We start from the raw sequence: 22,582 nt of genomic DNA, 5'->3' as shown, positions 1-22,582 counted from the left end.
TCAAGTTCTAAATACCTCTGGACCTTGAGATTTTATTTCTAAAATTTCTGTTCTGAAGGAAAAATGATGAACAAAGATTAATTTTATAAGAATGCTCACTGCAGCTCTGTTTACAAAAGCAAAAAGCTAGAAATCACCTAAGTGTCCATTCATTGGGGATCAGTTAGATAACCCGGATGAAGCACCAAAGCTGCGTGAATTGTGTTGCGGGGGGATTATATGAGGCCGAAACGTGTGTGCCACACAGACCAACATAAAGAGCACCAGGCAAAGTTATCTGTAGCGCATAATCCCATTCTAATTTTTTTCAACATATACTTACAGCTAGAAAGATAGATATGTTCTGGAATATTAATATTGGGATTAAATTATTTTCCCTTCTGTTTATAGTCATTATGTTTTGCAAATGAGCATTATTTTATGAGGGAAAAAAGACTGAAAAGTTGAATTCAGTCTACGGCCACGCCATCCTGAACACGCTGGGTCCCGTCTGATCTCGGAAGCTAAGCAGGGTCAGGCCTGGTGAGTACTTGGGTGGGAGACCACCTAGGAAGACCAGGTGCCGTAGGCGCAAAAAATAAAAAAATAAGGGATTGTAAGCTGACAAAGTCCTTGCAACCTGTGAGGTCAACCAAGGGTCGCCAAAAAAAGAAAAAAGAAAAAAAAAAGCTGAATACGGGAGGATAACGGCGATTAGCAGGGAAAGTCTGAACAAGTTACAGAAATAATACAAGAAAATAAGTGACTCGCTCTGCTTGGACGGGCGAGGACCGGTGGAGGCAGAGCCCCCGGGGACAGCGCCGAAGTCCTCCGAGTTTCGAGGGACATGGCGAAGGCCACTAAGATACACGAGAAGGGCAACCCTAGCAGAGAGAAGGGCGTATTCAACCGACGGGGCGTAACTGGTAGCCGTGCGTGTCCCCGAGCCCGACTCTCCAGACACCCGGGGCACCCAGGGGGGCCCGGGGCCCCGGCCTCGCTCTGAGGGCGGAGCAGCCTGTGCGGAGCGCACGGAATCTGTGCCGTCCGCGCTCGCCAGGTCCACTGCGAGCAAGATGGGCAAGCGGGGTCGGGAAGCACGTGCGTCCTCACACGAAAATCAAGGCCCTCGCCACCCTCATCTAGAGAGGGAAAAAAATAACAGAAGAAGGAAAATCCCCTTTAAAATATAGGAAAAGATATTCAACTTTGTTCAGAAAAGAAAAGCTCGGTAAATTACACAGAGACACTATTTTTCACCCACCGAACTCGCCAAATGCAGAAGTTAGAGAGCGCCCTCTGTTGGCAAGACCGGGAAGCAGACAGTCTCGTACGCTGCCGGGGGGGACTGCAAACTGGTCCCACGGATCCCCGCGGGAGACAGCTTGGGTGGGATCTATCAAAATTACAAACGCATACGCCCCTTGACCCAGCAATTCTACTTCTAGAATTTGTTTTATAGACACTCGTACATGTGTAAAACGACAGGTATTCACATCATTAATTTGCAGTGTCGTATGTGATCACGGAAGATCAGAAACAATCTAAACGCCCCGACAGGGGACAGGTCAAAGAGGCTGTCATACACCCATCCCGGGGAGTAGTACGCAGCCGTCAACACAGACTGAACAGGCGAGGGGGCCGAAGCGGCCAAGTAAGAACCTTTGAAACGTCACCCTTCTAAAAAAGCAACAACAACAACAACAACAAACTGGCAAAAACGATCAGAATCAACTTTTTCAGGACCCTGGAAATTAACTAGAAGCTTGCAACAACCTGGGTAGCATTTACTCAAGAAAAATGTCTGAATCTTGGGAGGAACAGCAGTGGGCCGGGCGGGCGGGGCACAGGAGTGCGAAAGGAACATTCTCGCTAGGAAGATTCCAGCGCTTTTCCATTGCTGTATCACGTAACGATGTGCTCCTATTTCAAAAATTACTTTTAAAACAAAATCAGCAAAAAAAAAAAAAAGAACAACGTCGAAAAAGGAAGGACTGAACCCGAGGCTGATCGAACCCCTGGATCCAGTCCGGCGGCCAATTCGCGGGAAATACAGATGTGCTGACCGGAGGTGCCATCGGCCCAATCCAGACCGTGGGAGGTTTCTCCAGGCCGGCCAGCCCGGGATCTCCAAAACAGGACTCGTCCAGGAAAGAAAGCCAGGGACAGGAACCTGTGGACAGGGCTGAGGAGGCACAGCACCCTACGACGCGCAGCGCCGAGCTGTGGCGCGGGAGGTGGCGGTGGGCCGGCAGCACGTGGCAGAGGGCGCTGGCACCGGCAGGGGGCTGGCCACTCCGGGAGGGAGCGAGGGAGATGCTCACCGCTGAATCGATGGGCGGGTGGCAAACGCTGCTCCTTCGTACTTTATAATTCGTCAAACTGTTTGTTTTGTGTGACGTTCTAGATTGGTGTTTAATTTTTTTAAAAATAGAAAAGGTTAAAAGAAATGCAAGCTCTCCACGTCCTGCCCACCAGGCAGGGGAGGGCCGCTTCGTGCCTTGTAGCTGCACTGTGACCACCGGCACGGGGCCTGGGGCGGGTGGCCAGTGGGCAGGCCGTGGCTGTCGGGGGGAACGAAGCTGAGCCTCTGGGTTTTGGGGAACCTCTCACAGAGCTCATGGCTTCTCTCTGGCTCCCGCTCCCCGTGCCCAGGGAGGGGCACCTGGATCCACCCAAGGGCTGGTTGGGCTCCCCCATCCCAATGTAATTTAAGGAGGGTCCTCTCCACCCCCAGGGTGGCTCTGAGCTGCCCAAACTTTGCCGCTCACTGGCCCCCAGGAGCCTGTGTCCAGCCTCACGCTGAGGAGCCCATTTCCGCCAAGACCGCTCCACTAATGGCCGGTGTACACTTGTAGTGGGTCCAGATTTGGCTCTGTACAAACTTACCTTGATAGGACTTTTTTCCTAACCAAAATAGGTCATCATATCTTATATAGTATCCTGCAACTTGCCTTCGGTACCAAGGCATCGTGGACCCTCATGTTTTACTAGCTATGGACGTGATCTCTCCTTGTTCCCAGCTCCACACTATCTTGTGTTTTCAATGAAGTTATTTCTATTCATTTTATTTTTATATGTGTATGTGTCGTTTTGCTTACATCTCAGAATCGGTTCATCCGTGCCTATTGTAGAAAATCTGAAAAAAGACAGGAGAGAGAAAGAAAGTGACCAGAAAACCTTTCATTTGGGGAAAATGGTGGCCATTTCCTTGTGGTCATCCTTTCGAGCCCACTTGTTTTTCTCCGTCGCTTTGCTGGGGACTCTGAGGGCAGGAAGGGTGGGGGAGGCCTCCGAGGGTGTATTCATTTCCTATTGCTAATATCGTATCAATTACCACAATTCAGTGGCTTAAAACAACACGAGTTAATTGTCTTACGGTCCGGGAGGTCAGAAGTCTGACAGGGGTCTCTCTGGGCTGCCATCGAGGTGTCGTCAGGGCCGCAGGCCTCGGGGAGGCCCCAGGGAGAACCCGCCTTCTGGCCTTCTCCAGCTCCTCGAGGTGCCCGCGTCACGTTCCGTGGCCCCTTCCTCCGGCACTGTGGCCTGAGTCCTCAAGCTGCCATCTCTGTGTCTCCCGCCTCCCTCCTGCACTTTCAAGGCCCCTTGTGATTACGTCGGGTCCTCACGATAATCTCCCCATCTCGAAGTCTACTGGTCAGCAGACTTAGTCTCCTTTTGCCTAACGTAACCTGACATGGCCGAGGCATCTGGGGATCAGGGCGTGGACATCTTTAGGGGCCACAGTCTCCCTCCATAGATGGCCTGGCATGATGCCGTCAGGACCCGGGCCCAGCTCTACATAGCAGGTGGGTAGGAGGCAGGTGACCGGGGTCTGCTTGAGCCCACACTCCCCAATCCCGACACAGCCAGCAGGAGGCGTCTGCCCTCCCTGGACGCAAGGCTGGGGGCTGTGGGGAGTCACTATTGGATTGGATTTACATCATCCGAACTTTATCCATTTCAGTTTATCTGCATTTGCTCATTTGTATGCCTTAAGAATCCTATATGTCCTGGGCAACTAGTACATTTGAAATCAGGGTGCTCAGCAGCTGGGAGGTGACCCCCACGTTCTGAAGCCAGGAACTGGGAGACAGACCAGCTCATCCTACCGGAAGCTGCTCAGCCCACACCCCAGATACAGTGCTGCTTCTACAGCTTCCTCAAAGCTCAATCCAGCCTTAAAAAAATTTATCCTTAGACCCAGAAATCTTACTGACGAGAGTCCCTCCCAAGAAAATAAATCTAAATATAGCAAAATGCTCCAGCACCACGATATTCCAGCGGGTTTCCTTGGAAGAGTGACTAATTAGAGACAACTTAATTATCGGCAGCAGGGGGCCAGCGGACATGTGACAGCAAAGCCACATCATTAAAATGATGAATCTGGAGGAACACAAGCAAGATGCTTTCAACAGGGTGGGCATACGTAAAGTAGGCCCCTAAATCGGATGATCGCAGCTACGAAGGTTTTTTAAAAGCATAAAATGAGGACGCAAACTAAAACGTGACAGAGGTTCTCTGGCTGGTGAGGAGGTGGGTGATTTCTCTTCCCCTCGGTCCTCCTCTGAATTTTTCAGATTTCCTGGGATGAATGTAATAGAAAAGTTTTACCTTTAACTGAATAGGTTGTGTTAACTCACTGGTGTGTGTAAAATGAACTCAGTCCCTTTGTGTAAGTGTGTGAATGTGTGCGCATGAGTGTGAATGCACGTGTGAGAGCAAGGCATGGGGAGTGAGTGTCTAAATATTGTGTATGCATGTGTCTGAGTGTGACTGAGCGTGAATATAAGAATGTAAGGTGTGTGCAAATGTATGCACGTGAGTGAACATGTGTGTACGTGTGAGTGTGAATGTGTGAGGGTCTCTTGTGTGAATGTCAGTATGGGTGTGCAAGCAAATGTGTGATAAGGGAACACGAGGCGTTGTGAATGCAGGAGTGTGTGCAAGAGTGTGTGTGTATGAACACCAGTGTGTGCACATGTACGTGCGAGCGTGAGTGTGGATTAGAAACTGTGGGGTGTCCGTGTGTCTCAGTGTGCGGGGGTCTGTGGGTGTGTGAATCTATGCACCTGCTTGTGAGAATGTGTGACACTGCAAATGTGTGTGACGTGCATATGAACCGGTGAGCGTGCAGGTGTGAGTGTAGACGCGAGTGTGTGGGGCCACGTGAGTGCACAAGTGTGTGTGAGGGTGTTTGAGAATCAGTGTGCGTGTGCACGAACGTGAGGGTAAATGTGCGTGCGTGTGAACACCGGGTGTGCGTGTTGTGAGTGTGAAGGCCCCTGAGCCTGACGATGACGTGTCTTTGGATGGGCGGTGGTGGCACTCGGCTCCCCAGCGCCGGGCCCTCCCTGCAGGTTTGGCTCAGAGCCCAGCTCCCGCAGCTGCTAATGGGGGTCAGGCCCTGGCACCCCATCTGCACCGGCTGTGCCCCTCGCATACTCGTCCATCCATCCTGCCCCCCAGCACCCCCCTGCTCCTGGACCCTCCACATGCAACGTCCCCCACGCCAGGAACAGCCATGGGAGCCTGGGCTTCAACTGAACACAAAAGCCAGCAGCCCTGTGACAACTGTGAGGCCGAGCAGCGCAGAGGAATCCGCCAGGAAGGGCCCAGCCTCAGCCACTCACTGCAGGTTTGGCTCAGAGTCACTGTCCTGACGGAGGGGATGCGCGGCCCCCCACGGGGGGTAGTGAAGGCGAGGGGGCTGCGGCCGTTTCTGAGAGAAAGGCCCACCTGAGAACAGAGACTTGGCCCTTCCACAGAGGCCTCCCTGCCGCTCCCCCAGCCCTGTCCCCTCCTGGGTGGCCTCTGCTTGGGCCTGGAACTCAGCACAGGTGGGCACCCAGTACCTGGAACAGCCCTGCCCCCTGCTCCCTCTCCCCTCAGCCCCGCCCTGCCTGTTAACCCAGGCCTGGAGGGGCTGGCAGGTGGTGGGGCTCCGAGGCTGAGGCCTTCCTGAAGACCCTGCCTCCCCTTCTCCTCCCTCTGACCGCCTCTCTGCCAACTTCCACTGGCTGCGCTGCCCGTTGCCTCGAACGCGGGGGAGGGGAGGCAAAACTCACGTCTAGCAACTTTTCCATGTGGCTCTGGCCGCAGATCTGACGGGAAAAGTGGAGGGCGACACACCTTCTGTGAGGCCAGCTGTCTTCGGGCCTGGGCTCTGTGGCCAAGAAACAAATTAATAACTGACTGACTAACTAACCAACTAAGTAACCAATCAAACAAACAACCAACCAACCATCCATCTTTCTAACTGACATCCAACTAACCGACTAACCATCGTCTATCCATCCAAACAACCAACCAACTAACCATCCATCCATCCATCCAACCAACCAACCGACTAACCATCCATCCAACGAAACAACCGACTAACCATCCATCCATCCAACCAACCAACTAACCGACTAACCATCCATCCAACTAACCAACTGACTAACCATCTACCTAAACAACCAACTAACCAACCATCCAACCAACCAACCGACTAACCATCCATCCAACCAACCAATCAACCAACTAACCTACTAACCGACTAACCATCCATCCGACTAACCAACCGACTAACCATCCACCTAGACAACCAACTAACCAACCATCCAACCAACTCCCCCCATAACTGGTGTGAGGCCTAGGCGGGTAGCCAGTGCCCCGGGCCTCGGTCCCCTCTGCTCTGAGGGGCCAGGACCCTGCAGTGCTGTCCCCAGCAGTGGAAAGGGGTAACACACCAGCACGCTCTGTGCACAGCTCTTGGTGACCATCAAAGCTTTTCGTTCTTGCTGCCCGTCCGTCCCCAGCTTCCAAGCCAACCCTCAGAACACACGGGCTCCTGGCATTTTCATCTTTGCTACAAAGAATGGCTTTACTTGGGGTCAGTTTGATGTTTCTGAGGCTCAGCCTATCGACACAGGCCAGGCTGCTTCACACACTCAATCCACTCCAAGTGTGAGCCCTCGGCCTTTCTGGAGAGCGTTTCCCACGTGCTCCCAGCAGTGCTCCCCACACGCACCCGGCAAGGCCCTGGCAGAGCCGGCAGGGTGAGGCCAACAAGCCCGGGCCTCACTCGGGGTGCTCTGCCCACCGGGACACACTTGCCAGCAAGACCATGACACTGCCCCCCACTCCACCTGGTTCCTGCAATGGGACCTCGATCCGACTTCTGGCGGGTGGGGGTGTGTGTGCCCTGCCCTTGGATGTGGCGGGTCTCTGCCTCATTCCACAGTGGGGTGGGGATGCTATACGGTGTCCAAGGCTACGGCACAGCCTTTGGGTCTTTCTGGGACCCAGCTGCCACGCTGTGAGGAAGGCTGACGACCCTGTGGGCAGACCAGAGAGGACACGTGTTCTGGCCACAGGCCCAGCTGAGGTCCCATTGATGGTCAGCATCTATTACCAAACGTCTGAATACAGATGCTTCCAGAAGATTCTAGACTCCGGCAGAGGCTCTAGACCCCCAGGAACAGAGGCAAGCCATCGCTGTGCCCAGTCCAAACACTTGCCCTGTGGGAGCCATGAAGTTGGGGTGGTTTGCTGAAGCACGAAGGTGGTGCGTTCCATGTTCCTCAGCCTTGGCTCCTCCCACTTACCTGTCGCTCTAATCGAGTCACACCTGTGTCTGAAGAACAGGCTGACCTGCACTCCCATCTAATTCCCACCTGCAGTCAAGTTTGGCTTCAGCAGCACAGAGGGTCCGTCCTATCCTAGCTGGGAAGGTCACTGCTGATCCCTAGGAGACTGTCCCGAGTTTTCTCGCTGGCTCCAGGCCAGAATTGAGCCATCATGGGCATCTCGTGGGGACTCGCCAAGCCTGGGTGATGGCCTCAGACCCGACGGGGAATGTCGGAGGCTCCTGTTCCTTAATCGCCATTCCGGTTCAGGTGAGTCTCACCTTGAGGACCAAGCTGAGAGCTGGGGCAGCGTCATCTCCTCTGCCCACCTGAAGGTCGCCGCCCTTGTCACTCTGTCCTGCAGCATCTGTGGAGCCCACCCACTCCCCGTGGCCCCTCCCAAGTCCAGGTCCACACGCCTCCGCGGACACCTGCACGTGTGCCCTGGCCTGTCACCACCTTTCGTCCCCTCCACACTGTGGCCAGAGCCCCGCTAAGCCAGGTCTGGAGAAGTTTCTGCCTAAAACTGATGCTGCAAATAAACCAGACACAAAAGGACAAATATTGCGGGGTTCTACTTACACAAGGTCCCTGGAGTAGTCTAATTCTTAGAGACAGAGACAGTAGGATGGGGCGCCGGGCGCTGGGGTGGAGTGGGCAGTTGGTGTTTAATGGGACAGTCTCATTTGGGAAGAGGAAAACATTCTGCTGATGTCAGTGGTGATGGCTGCACCACAATGTGAATGTACTTACTGCCAGTGACCCGGACACTTAAAAATGGTTCAGGTGGTAAACTCTGCCATGCGTATCTCACCACGATTGAAATATATATATGTACTGAATGAAAACTGACTCGGCCCCCATGACCCCCGGATAACACCGACGCTGACTCGGGCCCTGCCTGCCTTCAGCCAGCCAGTCGCCAGGCATCGCTGGTGTCCACGCTGCCCCCAGGCCACATGTGCAGAGAGCAGCTTCAGGCCACGCCAGTGCCCCCGGGCCCCGCCCCACGCCTGGCCTCCCCAGCCATCGAGTCCAGATGACCTGGGGCAGCGTCTGGTCCCCTCTGGGCCTCATGTCTCCATCCAGGTCCCCCTGACCGGGACGAGCACAGCGTCTGTCCTCACAGGTGAACGGCGATGGGTGACGGCAGTGCCTCTGCCCCGCTCCGGGGCTGGGGTGGGGGTGACAGGGGAAAGGCTGGGAGTGTCCTCACCGGAAGGACCGCACAGACACCTGGTTTTCTAAATCGAGTCCACTTTATTTGAAACTTTTCACATGCCACAAATTTACATGGAAATACCCATTCGAAATGTAGTGTGAACACAAAATTCAGGAGCGGGCATCACCAGACGGACAAGGTCTGTCGTCAAAAGGCGGGTGACGCGTATCCGGTCACTTAGCACCTGGTCACACACATACGAGAGCCCCAGCTGACTCACCCCCGCCCCCTTAAAAACATGCTGAGCCCAACTGTTTCCGGTCGGTCACACGCAGACGAGCACTGGTCAGAGGGACGGCTGGTGCCAGCGCTGGGAACGTGCCCGACTGCAGCAGGGTGTGTCCTGTGCCTGGACCCGTGCCACACGTGCACACGCACACGCCTGCCCGCCCGCGGCCACCTCACACCCCCTTGCCGGCCCCAGTGAGCACAGGAGGGAGCGGGCCTCAGTCCATGTCCAGGAAGGGTTCCGCAGGAAGTCACTGCAGAACCTCAGCGGACTCACCCCCAGGCCCCGGTGATGAACCTGGGGGCTTCTGAGCCTGACTAGACTCCAGGAGAACCTCAAAGGAGCCAGGTGGCATTGCAGAACCTGCAGGAGCCACAGCCTCATGGACAGCATGCGGGACACGCAGCCTCAGCACCCGCGCAGCCGGGACGACACGAGGGTCAAGGGGGAGTGAGGGACCTGCGTGAGGCGACACCTGTGGGGAGGTCGCTAACCGGAGAGGGAGGGGCGCTCAGCTCTGAGCAGAGTGGTGTCAGCAGAAGCCGGAGACGGGCTGAAGTGGCAGCCAGAGAAAGCGGGCAGTGGCCAGGTGGCCTAGGCCCTGTGGACAATGAAAGCCATGAGGCCAGAGGCACAGGGCTGAGAACCGAGGGCAGGAGCAGGAGGAACATCCCTCCGGCCAGCGTCCGCAGCCTTGGGACCGGCAGCTGGTGGCCCAGGGCCCACGCTGCACCCACCGCACGCTGCTGCTGAGACAGGGGCCTGCAGGACGCCCAGAGGGCAGGCTTGGAGGCAGGAGGGCCGAGCAGAGCAGACGGCAGAGGCGCTAAGGTTTAGGAACGTGCCCCCGAGGGCCTGGGCCCCCATCGCTGTCACTTCTTGTGGACCTTGCAATGCCATCTTTGCTCCTCAGCTGGACTGCACGTGGGTTCCGAAGCCACTGCCACCTGGGCCACTCTGCTGCCATGTCTCCCTTCCTCCTGATGCCCTCACACATCCCCCGACCCCGGCCCCTGGCCTTGCCTCTCACACCCTGGCCTCCCAGCCCCACCCGCTGGCCTGGCTCCTTACCACACAGGTCCCACTGTCTAACGAATGGTCTCTGAGACCTTTCTTCCAAAGGCTTTTGAGCCAGATTCAAATTCTGCATACCTCACCGTCAATAAAGGTCACCAAACACCTGCTCGGTATAGTAAATAAAAGGGGTCACTGACCCACTATTGTGGGGCATGTTTTTGTAGTTTCAATAAAGTTGGGAATTCTCAAAAAAATAGTCACTCCCTTGTCAGGGTCAGCGCAGCAGCGGCTCCTGCCTCGGACCCGCTCGTCCAGGCCCTGGTTCTGCAGCTGGACACAGCGACATGCTGCCTGTGGTCATTGGGCCGGCCTGGCCTGGCAGGGACGCGGGGTGCCCTGACCCTGTGACGTCAGTGGGAAGCACCACCCTCCAGCGGTTCTGGAAAGAGCTGTAGAAAGTGGAGCCACTGAGACGACACTTAGGCGACACTAGTCGGCCTGTGTGGGACCCACAGTTGTGTTTTTCCAGCTTCCGTGGTGGCCGCTCACCATGCTTGGCAGACACCGGACACTTCTAATTAGAATCTTGCGCTCCCAATGCAAAGGGGCCCGAGCCCTCCCTGCACAATCCTGTGCCTTTCCTGTCAAAGTGGGGGACTCGATGAGGCCACAGCACCACGGGCACCCACATCCCCGTCCCCAGGAGGAGGCCCAGGTCTCCTCGCCCTGGGCTCTATGGCTAAAACCACTGGAACTCACTGCCAACCGCCACCCTTCTTCCTCGTCCACTAATTTATTTTTTTCTGACAAGGTCTCAGCAATTTCCAGATCCTAACGGAGCAAATACTGAGGGCGCGAGGAAGCGGGAGGCTGCTCGGAGGACTGAGGGCGGGTCCATCGCAGGCCCCTCCGGCGGGGGGTGGGGTTGCACCTCCTCGGGAAGGAAGTTGGCAGGACCAGGGCTGAACACACTGAGTTCAGACCCTCCTCTGGCCCTGCTCCCCAATCCCGGCCTCTGCCAAGCTTCTGTCCCCTGGGCGGCTGCGTGTCCTGCAGCTCTGGGTCCCCACACAGGAGTGTCACCCTCAACGCCTGCCCTGCAGAGCTGCCGGAGGCAGGGCGTCTGTGCCAGGAACTGTCCTGGCCTGCAGTCCTGGGCCGAGCGGAGAGCGCCTTCCCGCCGTGCACACACAGGGACCTGGCAAAGGGACTCTGGGACCCGCGTCTCCTTGGGTCCCTCAAAGGGCAGCTGACAGGCAGGAATAAAATACCTCCATTGTATGAAAGAGTGAAGTACTCGCAACGCAGCTTCCTGGGGCTTGGAACAGAAACACGTCACGTGAAAATGAGCGGAGCCACCAAGACCAGGGCGGGAGCCTGTGGTCTCTGCTTCCCTCAGGCTCCAGCGGCCTCCCTGGGAACATCTGCAGAGCCGGGGCCGGGCATGGCCTGGCAGGCAGCGGCAGAGCCTGAGGCTGCAGGCGGGCCCAGGCGGCAGGGGCGACCCTGGGAGGCCAGGGGTCTCTCTGAACAAAAATGCCCTGATCCCTCTGTCCTCACTCTACCCAGTGTCTTACACACGTACGCCCTGTACACACGTGTGCACCCACACACACATATGATCACACAGGGAACGTGCGCACACGCGTTCCACAAACACGTACACAGCGGACAGCACGTGTATGCAGACACGCAAGCACACCATGCACATGCACCAGGGGTCTCTCTGAACAAAAATGCCCTGATCCCTCTGTCCTCACTCTACCCAGTGTCTTACACACGTACGCCCTGTACACACGTGTGCACCCACACACACATATGATCACACAGGGAACGTGCGCACACGCACTCCACAAACACGTACACAGCGGACGGCACATGTATGCAGACACGCAAGCACTCCATGCACATGCACGCACACACACGTGTACACGCGTGGGCACCAGTGCTGACCAGGCCCCGCTGAGCAGGCAGCATATGGTCCAACGCTTAACAGCTCAGTTTTGCCAATTGGGAACCATTAGGGTGGGTTCTCTTTCCAGCGTAAAATGCTGCAGGATATAAATTGCAATTAACACCGGTGCCAAAATAGCACTTAGTGAGAGTAAGCACATTACTAACATCTGCTGAATCCGTCCCGGGTGCAGAAGCAGCGGAAATTCTCGCTCTGTGTAAAAGGATGGTTGTGGGGCGCACTGACGGACACGCAAGGTCCTCTGTGTGGGGGCTGCTTTCCAACGCAGCTCGTGCCCCGCCGCCCGCGAACGGCCCCTCCCGGCCATGGGTCAGCACAAAGGATGCTGCTGGGTGACCCTCCTTGCTCGTGACAACGGGCCATCCAGGCGAGAGCGAGAAACACAGCCGCAGCCTCTGGACACACTTCCGGTGCCCAGGCGGCCCTGGATAAAAGAAGGGCACCCAGGGCCACCCAGGGCCTAGGGGGGCCGGGTCTGGACCATGGGGGTCCCGGAGTTGGCCAGTGCCCTGGCCCACCGCCGAGCTGCGCTCCCTCGTTTGTCAGGCTGAGACCAGCCACACCCTCGCTTTGAGGACAAGCAGCAGCCAGTCCCCGCAGCACCCTTCCTGATCAGCCTCGCCTGGTGGTCTCTAGTCGCCATATGAAAGAAATGCCCAGAAACTGGAAGGGGGGTGTGTTCCTACCACCTCTCGGACCTTCATCTACAGCCGTGGGCCCCGAACGGGGACCTCAGCCCTGCCTCTCTGGGGCCCAGGGCAGTCTGTCCTGAGGCCTACGAGGTCAGGAAGAACAAGACCTGGCTTGTGGCTCTCAGGGCGGGTCAGGACCCTGGAGGTGAAGCTGCGGGTCTGGGGGGGCCTGCAGTGGGGCGTTCGCTGGGAAGCAGAGAGCCGCCAGCCCCAACCTGGGAGGAGGGGAGGTTGGCACTGGGAGGTCTGTGTGCCCCGGGGCATGAGTCCTCGCCATCGGAAGGCCTCCCGACCCCTCAGCCCGGTGGGGTGGGAGTGGCTGAACTGCCGGCCCCTCGAGAACCCAGGTGAACGAATGCCCAGAGACCAGGTCCCCAGCCCTTCAACAGCAGGTAAACTGCAAGATACACTACATGGAATGGGGGTGACTGTCACTATGCAAACAGAGTAGGAAGACGGCCGAGCTGGGGACCCCAGAGCTGACCGTAGCCAGAACAGGCAGTGACAGTGTGAGCAAGGCCCAGTGGGCTCTGCGTCACCAGCCCGGTGCACGACAGGCTCAGCGTGAAGGTCCTGGGGAGGCATCATGGCTGGAAGCCGCCCGGTGACACCTGGCATCCCCGGGGTGTCCAGGAACACCGCCGGGCGTCGGCCCTCAGAAGCCCCTAGCCGAGGGGAGGCCGGCTCTGGGGGGTGCTGTGGCTGAGGAGGCGGAGGCGGCGTCTGGGCAGGGGGGCCGGGGGCCGGGACACGGGGAGGCCAGCCCCACGCTGGAGCAGCTGTGCTGAACGTGTGCGAAGGGCTAAGCACAGCTCGCTACTCGGCCTCCAACGTCCTCGCACGTTTCCCCACGAGGCCATCTGCGTCTCCCCAGGAATACCGACCTGCCCGAGGAGCTGCGGCCCCTGGGGCTGACCGCCGACCCCAGCAGCCACAGCCCCTGGGGTCCCTGCTCGGCACTGGCCCCGAATCTGACATCGGCTGGCTGGACACATACCAGAGACATAACTGGGTGAAACGTCTCACCGGGCAGGAGAGCCCCGAATCCACGGGCACCAGGCCGGCGAGCTCCTCCCTGCATCGCACTCACCGCTGACCCGAGGGGAGGGGCACTGAGGCACGCGGTCACTGGCCTCGCCATCAGAGGTCAGGGTGGATGTCCCACAGGGCGAGCGTGCCCACCCACATGCACGGTCACCGCCAGCACCGGGCCCCAGGTGCCCCTCCACGTAGCCCGGTGGCAGGTGACCAGACACAGACGAGCAGAGGGACCCTCCACGGGGCTGAAGTGAAGGGGCAGCACTAGGGCCACGTGGTGCTCTGGGGACCCGGTCAGGGCCCCAAGGAGTCGGCGCACCGTGCCCCGCGTCTCAGCTGAGGAAGGCCTGCGGCCAGGCCTGAGAGTCTGACAACCACTCGTCCCGCCCACCCCCCTCATGCTGCCTCACCCCAAGTTTCTCTGAGTGACGCGTCTGCACCGGACAACGTGAGAGGGAGCACGGGAAGCCCCTGGGAGATGGGGGTGCGCAGGGTGGCGGGGGAGAGGGCTCCCTTCGTCGTGACCCGGCCGGGGTCCCGGTGTCCGGCAGCCTCCCCGGCGTCTGCAGACCGGCGATGAGCCTCAGCGGCAGCTGAGGCACAGGCCACATGCCCGTCCAGGCGATCCTGCTTCCTCGGCCACGGCGATGACAGGCTCGGCGATGGAAGCAGCTTCGCCTGGTGCTGGCCACCCCTGTCACCACCACAGGTTGGGCGGCTCCTCGGCCACTCTGCTTTTAAACAAGGTGATCTCGTCCAGGTGCACCATGGGGACGTCCCGGATGACGTCGGCCAGGCCCTCGTGGAGAAGAGGGAAGATGACGACGTCCAGAGCGGGCCGCTCGGCCTGGAAACTGAACCAGAGGCGAAGCCGTCAGCGGGAGGAAGCGGCCACCTGCCCGGCTGTGGGCCCCGGCGTCTCCCCGATTCCTGGGCTGATGCAGAAGCGGCCCCGAGGGCTGGAGGGGGTGAAGCAGACAAAGGGAGCCTTGCTCCTGGGGATGGGGGCGCTGACACTTCTGTGGGGGCACAGAGGAGGACCCACTGGGTGCCGGACAGAGGGTGGAGGCCGAGGGCAGCCAGCCTGCTCTGCGGCGGGAAAGCAGCCTGTGGGAACAGCCCCCATGTTGCCGTGCAGTGGGAGGGAGGGGGGACACCCAGGGACCTGAAGAACCAAGGACAGTACCCACAGAGGATGGAGAGAAGGGACAGGGCCGAACCCACAGGCCCCAGGCCACTCTGGAGGGTACGAACTCCCAAGTCCGGTGAGGCAGCAACTCCGCCAGGAGAGAAAAGCCACCGCGAGCCGGGAGCCGTCGTCTGGACATGTGACCAACGGCCACCAGACTCCCTTCCCGCCACCGCACCCGTGGGCCCCCTCCACGCAGTGCACAGGAAGCACGGATTTAGTTTCCACGGGCCAGGCGCTGCGCTGAGTGCCAACAGACGCTTCCTCGTGTCACCCTCCCAAGATTCCACGCAGCCGGCCAACACGGTGACAACCCTTTTCCCGCCCGAGGAAGTGGGGCTGGGAAAGGTGACACCTGGGCCACAGTAGGCCCCTCAGCCAGTCAGCAGCAGAGTGGGGTCCCTCCCTCCTCGGTCAGATTGGAACGGCCCATCCTGTACAGAGGCCAGGAGACAAAGCTGAGGGCTGCAGGCCCTACAGAGCAGGACAGAGGATGTCCAGAACCCACAGCGACTCTGGTCACGAGAGAAACATCTGCCCCGCAGGTCTCTGTGGGCAAGAGGCGTCAAGGTGACACACCACAGGGAACCTGGGTCTGCCGAGTTAGAGGAGGGAGGGCACTGGGCCCCGCCCAGGCCTTCAGCACTGCGTGACACCTGCAAAGTCGATGCCAGAAAAGCACTCATAAAACCTGATGTTTTGGCAGGAAAGAAGCTGAGGAAATATGCCTCCCAGCTCTGCGAGCGGTGCTCTGGCGGGCAGCGGTGTCTGTGACCGTGAACCTCGCAGGCGAGTCCTCACCTGCACACCCGCTGTGCCAGACAACTGGAAACAAAACATCCTCAGATGTGGGACACGTGTGCAAAGGCTTTTCCCTCCCTCACTCTCTCCCTACCCGGGCTTAACGAGCTGCTGTCACTTTGCTGAAGGGGATGGATTTCTCAGAAAAGGCCAGGAATGCAGCGGCTGGCAGCCCTGGGCGGCTCTGGGCGGCTGCAGCTGTCCAGGTGGCGGGGACGGCGCTTGAGAAACCAGCACAGAAAGGCCCTGGGCATAGGTGGAGCTGCCACCTCGCGAATGAAGCCACTTCCTTAAGGCTTTTCCTTCAGTTCACACCTGGATTAACCTGGGCTGGGACAGAGCTCCAGCCACGCACACTGTCCTCTCTCTTTGTAAAGCCCCTCCCTGATCCTCAAGGAGCCCGCCACACTCTCGGCTGGACCCTCACTGTCCCCGCACAGAGGCAGGCCTCGCCTACAGTGCAGCTTGGAGTTGGGGACAAGGAAGTGGGGAAGATGGCGGGGGCTCGTCCATGGCCGGCGGGGCGTGCGTGACTTGCTACACGTTATAATGTCCTTTTGTATGATTCCAATATAGCTTGAGGTTTAAGGGAACGGATGTGACGAAATGAAACAAAACTCTTTCCAGCCACTTGCCTTTAGAAGCCAGGCTAGGCTGTGACTGACGGCAGGACAGGTCACCCATTGGGACTTCTTCCCTGACCTGGCTGATGGCATCAGTAACAGCCTCTGGCCTGGAGTCACCCAGGACAAAGGCCATGCCTGCGAGGTGACAGGTTTGCTCCCAGGCACTGGCACGCAGCGCCCCATAGAGGCCGCCTAGTCCACTCCCCAGGCCCGGCTCTGCCCTGGGCAGCAATGCTGGCTTGGGACACACCTCAGACCTCCCCGGCACTGTGCTCAGACTGTCACCTAGGGGCCAAAGAGGCAAGGTCCACAGAGACCAGGGGTGCAGCCTGCACACAGGGCCTGCTCGCTAGTCCTGAAACCTGGCACCGCCAGCTCAGCCGCCCGGCTCCCAGGAGAGGCAGCGAGGGGTGACGGCCGAGGGGCCAGAGGAGACGGGTGAGGAGCGGGTCGCCCAGGGCTCCCCGTGATCTGGGCAGAAGGGCTGGCCCCTCCAGGAGAGTCTGAGGGCTTTCATGGGGGCTCTGGAAAAGACAGTTTAAGAAAAGTCAAGCTCGGCCACTTGCCAAGGCCAGAAGGGATGAAGGGTGCTGAGGACGGCCCCCGCCCTGCCCGAGGCCCCCAGACGCACCCCAGGGCATTAAAGACTCATCTACCCAAACGCCTCTCTGAGTCAGAAAAGATATTTTACCTAAGGAGCACCTGCTGGGTTTCTCTGCCTGAGAAACTAGAAACGAAATCAAAGTTGACAGCCTCTTCCCCCAAAATAAAGGTCTTATAGAAAAGCCAAAGTAATGAGACATTTCATAAAAGCCACTCGTGCCCTAACAGCCATGTTGAAGAGGCACCAAAGAGACGGTGGCCAAGAATCACAGGGCCAGGCGAGAGCTGACACAGAACAGCCATCAAAGGTTCAGGTTCTCAGAGGCTGCTTTGGGGGGGCCGGGGGGGGGCACGGCTGGGCCCCCGGAACCCCGGCCAACCCAGAACCAGCTCAGACCCCGCCTGCGCTGACAGCCTGCCCTCACGGCCGGAAGGGCAGCATGGCATTTTCTGTCCTCACACAGGGGACAGGGGCAGGAAGGATCTGGGGCTTGAAATGCTCCGTATCGGCTGTCATCATCCCACTGCAAAGTCCCCAGGTCCTACTCGGAGGGACAAGATTATAAATCCAAGGGCCCTGGACCACTGGGGCCGGCAACGCAAGTGAGAGGCTGGCGACCAGAGAAGCCTGGTGACAGGCGCGCCGCCCCAGGAAGCTGGAAAGCAGGGGAGTCGGTTTGGGGCGTCCTCGGGGCTTCCTTCCCATCCCCCTCCCCGACAGACCGGGCCAGGGCCTCTCCCCTGGGGATGACGATTCGGATTTCTCATGTGCTTCCAGAATCCCTCGGTGCGTGTGCAAGCGAAGGACTATATTACACCCGCTTCCGTGTGTAAACACGCCTTTCTTTTTCACACTTGATAGACATGCCCTCGGGTGACATCGAGAGCATCCTTGTATCATCCCCCTGTCCGGATGCGTCGTAATTTCTCTCCCAGCCCCACTGACGGACACTTGGGGTGTTCTCTCTCTTTCTTCCGAAAAGCCACGGCGCTGCCGTGATGTCTGCACAAACCGCCTGGGGAGCCTGTCTGCAGAACCGGACCCTGGAGGTGGCAGACGTGTGGGTCAAGGGTGTAGACTCTGATCTGTTGTCGGCTCAGCCTCCATGGAGGTGGCCTACCCGCCATGGGTGACAAGGCCTGTCCCCTCCTGCCACTAACACAGGGTGCCCTTGGCCGGAAGGGGTGCTGCTGCTAACTTCACACTGCAGTGCACCGTGCCCAGTGATGTCACAAGCGGAGCACACCCGTGTGACCAGTACCCACACCGAGACAGACACCAGCTGTGCCCAGGAGCTCCTTGGGCGGCCTCCATTGACTGTGCTCCAAGGACAGTCACTACCTCAACTTCTGCCAGAGTGGACTCACGCCTGCCTCTCAGCCTCCCAGGGACAGACTTGTTCTCAGTGTGATTGTCGTCCCTTACAGGTGAGGCAGTTTTCTCCTGGGCCCAAGAGTCACCTGCAGCCCCTGTCCGGCACCCTCGGCCCTCCGCCCGTCGTGAATGGTGCTGCTGGTCCTGTGCTCACGGAGGTGTCAGCTACTGGTAGAACCGGGTCTTTGCCTGCGATGTGACGCGCAGATTATTTTTTCCTTGTTTGTCAATTTTCATAAATGACTTAAAACATGTAGATATTCAACTTCACTCACAAAAAGTATCAATTAGTAGTAACTGTCCATCAACAGGTGAGTGGACAAAACTGCACAGATGGGCAATGAAATATCCTTCAACCATGGAAAGGAAGGACATTCTGACACATGCCACCATGTGGATGGACCTTGAGGACATACGCTCAGTGAAATCAGCCAGTCTCAAAGGACAAGGACTGTGTGAGTCCACTTCTGTGAGGTCCCTAGAGGACAGAGACCAGGAGACGGGGCAGAGAGGAGGAGGGGGTGTTGTTTAACACACATGGAGTTTCTTTTTGGGACGGTGAGAAGGTTTTGGGTGCGGACGGTGGTGATGGGTACGCGACACTTAACGCCACTAAACTGTACGCTGACAAATGGTTAAAATGAGAACTATTACGTTACAGGCATTTCACAACAAAAATTTTAAAAAGAAGAGCAGAACCTGCCTGCAGAGACATCGGGCAAGATGGGGTTCCGACGTTCCCAAGAAAGGGGGCCGCGTCACCCCAACCCAGGCCCCGCAGGCTGACAAACCGACAGCGGTCAGCAACCAGGCGGGACGAGGCCCCCCGGGGATGCCGTCACGCTCAGAGCCAGCACGCCCTCCCCTCGGACAGCTCCACACGCAGGGAAGGGCCAGGGCACAGGCCCCTTCTGTCCCCCCGACCCTGCTTCCCAGAAGCCGGTGCCTCTGCCCCGGGGACAGCACTGTGGGTCATGGCCGGAGGCAGCGGAGGGTAGTGATGGCCACAGCGGCATCCGATGCCTGCTGGTCACTCACTCTCAGGACGACCGCCTCACGAAGCTGGGCTGCCTCATCTGCAAAGCGGGGAGAAGGCGCTACCGCCACGCGGCCGTGGGGGACTCCTGGGTTCCAGGGCAGGCACAGAGAGTCGGTGGCAATGCCACGACCAGGAGGTTAGGGCGAGCCGGGAGGCAGGGACAGTGGCTGCTGCTTTATGACAGGACACTTGGCTCAGACAGGGAAGTGACTTGCTCAGAGTCACAGAGCCAGTAAGTGAGGAGGCCAGAATGCGGGCCCAGGACACGCGGTCTGAGGGTGCAGAGCGGCAGGGGTGGGGGCTGGGGGGGTGGTCCTGACCTCAGCAGGGTGCCACGCGGACCACAGCTAGCTGTCATCGCTTCATGTACGAAGGCAAAAGAGAACCGAGGACCGGAGTGCGGACTTTGCCGTCAGCCATGCCCAGAGGCCTCCAGGCCTTGCGGGGACCTTTCAGGAGGGGGAGTCACAGGAAATCGGGAGAGCCGTGCCATGCCCCCGGAAGGGTGTCCCCACCACGTGCAGTGTCTGGGGGGAAGGCGCAGCAGAGGGTGGCTCGGTGCACGGCACGGAGAGGAGGAATCACGACGGAGGCACGTGGCCCCTCGGGGAGTGGCTGTGCGTCAGCACCCTGTTGGGGACAGGGCGGCTCAGGGTTCCTAGGAGACAGGAAGCGAAACGGAGAGGCTGGCTCTGGTCACTGGGCAGGGTGGCCCTGGGGCCAGGAGGGAGGCAGGACCGAACATCCCAACCCAGTGAATGTGGGGTGGAGGGCCCCCAACGCCCGCAAGGGGTCACTGCTCTCTGTGGCGCTGTCCCAAACTCGAAATCCAGACCCGGTACCTGGGCCACCAGAAGGGGCCGAAGTGGGAGAAGCAGCAGAAAAAAGCCACTCCGAACCGAGCAGAGGCGAACCGCCCAAGAAGTCAGAGAGAGGTCCAGAGGGGTAAGTTCCAAACTTGAAAGAGCAAAGTCAAGACACGGAGGAGAAGAGAGAATGAACGCTGGTCAGGGAGCTGCGCCCGGCGCTGGACGCTCGCCTCCCACCAGCACGACCTCCAGGCCTGGCCCGAGTCGCCTCACAGCTGAGGAAGCTGCCGCCTGAGGCCAGCGCCTCCTGAGAGGCAGGGCCAGAGCCACAGGTCCCAGTGCCACATGTGCACAGGGCACGGCAGTGAGAAGAGGTGACCGTCAACAGCCACCCGCTGAGACGAGGCCGCACGCAGGCCAGATGTGAAAAGAGGTGACACTTTTGCCAGCGACAGGACTGCAGACATGACACCAGCCCTGCCGGCTGCGTCACGGGAAACAGGAGGACCTCAAGAGCAGGCAGGTGAGTGAGCAGGTGAGTGAGACAGAACAGTCCGGAGCCGGGCGCTTCCTGCCGCTCATTAATTCCGAGCCAGAGGCGGGGAAAGGGTGAGAGGGAAGAAAGGCGGCAGAAGTGACAGCAGGGCCCGGCCCCTTCCTGTTCCTGTTGTCCATTCGTGGCCGGCAGGCCTGGGGCGGACAAACCAGGCGCTCTGTGGTCGAGCGCTGGTTCCCATGAGCCACGGCGCCATCTGCTGGGGACCTTGCGAAAGGCAGCTGGGACCCCATCGCAGGGCAGCAAGGGCCTTGGGAGCCGCGGGCCCTGCAGAGGCCCAGTGCTGAGCTGCACCGTGCTGCCCCCCGCCAGGGAAGCCTTCTGCAGGCCGTACTGGATGGTCAGATCCATGGCAGGGGCACAATGCAGCGGAAGCCCCCGGGAAGATGTCCGTGCAGACGTGCACCACGAGGCCCTCCCACCGTCTCCGGGGCTGCGACTTGGCTCTGTCGCTGCCGCACGGCTAGAGGAGGACCTGGGTCTGGAGGCAGCCCCGATGTGTGCAGCGATCCTGCAGCCGTGAGCCCTGGCAGGACGTGGGACTCCGGGGGCCGGGGCGAGCCCCACACAGCACCCAGCACAGCCCCTGGAGGGTGTGGGTTCCCTTCTCCCCACTGGGCACAAACTCCTGTCCTGCCAGTGCTGGGGTCCTGGCTGCACTGCTCACCTGCCCCTCAGGGCCTCGGTTTCCCCATCTATGCACCGGGGCTAATGACACGTGACTAACAGGGCTTTGCGAGGTCTGGACCGCAGAGGCCGCACGGCGTGCCGGCACAGAGGGAGTGCTCCGTGCAGAACTAGCCCGGGCCCCAGAACCCAGGATGGGCGGAGCAGGGCCAGGGCAGGGTGGAGAGTCTGCCAGAGCACATGAGGGGGCCACACGGGGACTGCGCAGGGCTCAGCATCGCGGGCTGCAGAGCCCCCCAATGCCCCTCCGCCAGCACCAGGTGCTCAGTGGGACCCCGTCCTGGGCCTGGGACACAGGGGACTGAGAGACTGGTGCACCCAGGACGTCCACTTGCCCAAGGCCAACCTTGGGTAACCTGGTGTCAAATACCGCACACCAAACATCAGCCATCAACAGATATCAGCCACGACCAGTGTCCACCGGGGCCGCCAGCACCCCGCCAACACCCCACCCCGGCTCCGGCCCCGGACCTGGGCCTGGCTTGTGCTTGTACGAAGAGAAGTAAGGAAAGCGCTATCGCGTGCCAGCTCCCGAGACGCTGGGCATCTGGAGAGGGCTGCAGAGAACGTAACGGTGTTGGGGGGAAGCGCCACGTCCCTAAGGAAGGGGTGGGCGGCGTGCCGTCCAGGCACTGCTCACAGACCACTGGGACGCCGCACCCAGCGGGCCGTGGAGACAGGCCGGAGGTCAGCAGCAGGCTGCAGGCAAGACGCGGTGCGGCAGATGGGGACCGGGGCACAGGACTGAGCACACGCTTAGGGCAGGGACCGCATCTAGTGCCAAGGCCGACCGACCAGCCCGGAGCATGGTGCCGAGAGGGTTCTGAGCATCAGAAGGACAGAGCGGCTTCACCAGTGAGCGATGCCCGTGAGGTGGGGAGATGCTACACACAGCTCCTCTGAATCGTTCGCTGACCTTGGATGTCCTTCACTTTGGGGAAGGCTCCTGGGTGCACAGACAACGGGACAACCAGCAATGACCAAAGCTGGTCCTCATTTCTACAGGAGGTCACCCTCAGAGCGGGAATGTGACAGAATCCCACAAGGGTCTCAGAACCCCTGGCCCCTTCAACAGCAGACGTCCACTAGGGAAGTGTCAGCTCCCCAAAGCCGGAGCCCATGACTGCAGGGT

The 22,582-nt window shown here is 59.1% G+C and overlaps 1 protein-coding gene and 1 pseudogene across 2 annotated transcripts in view; one reads left to right on the top strand and one right to left on the bottom strand.

The window, feature by feature from the left end:
- Positions 1-452: 452 nt before the first annotated feature.
- LOC112475376 lies at positions 453-571 on the top strand (annotated as a pseudogene).
- Positions 572-2,097: 1,526 nt separating this feature from the next.
- The window catches only part of FBXL18 (F-box and leucine rich repeat protein 18), a 43,092-nt gene continuing 22,607 nt past the window's right edge, over positions 2,098-22,582 (bottom strand). The window contains exons 5-6 of one of the 2 annotated variants that reach the window (XM_025043128.1): positions 6,048-6,145; positions 2,098-3,118 (exon numbers count right to left, since the gene is read on the bottom strand). In XM_025043128.1, the coding sequence (XP_024898896.1) occupies positions 3,105-3,118; positions 6,048-6,145 (112 nt within the window). In that variant the 3' untranslated portion in view covers positions 2,098-3,104. Of the gene's footprint in view, positions 3,119-6,047; positions 6,146-11,780; positions 14,620-22,582 lie in introns of those variants that run through there. The other variant, XM_006906564.3, reaches the window with a different exon arrangement.

This window comes from Pteropus alecto, unplaced genomic scaffold (assembly GCF_000325575.1).
Source record: "Pteropus alecto unplaced genomic scaffold, ASM32557v1 scaffold40, whole genome shotgun sequence".
In the NCBI taxonomy this organism is placed as follows: Eukaryota; Metazoa; Chordata; class Mammalia; order Chiroptera; family Pteropodidae; genus Pteropus; species Pteropus alecto.
Note: the sequence above shows the minus strand (reverse complement) of the source record. Positions and strands in the feature narration are given on the sequence as shown.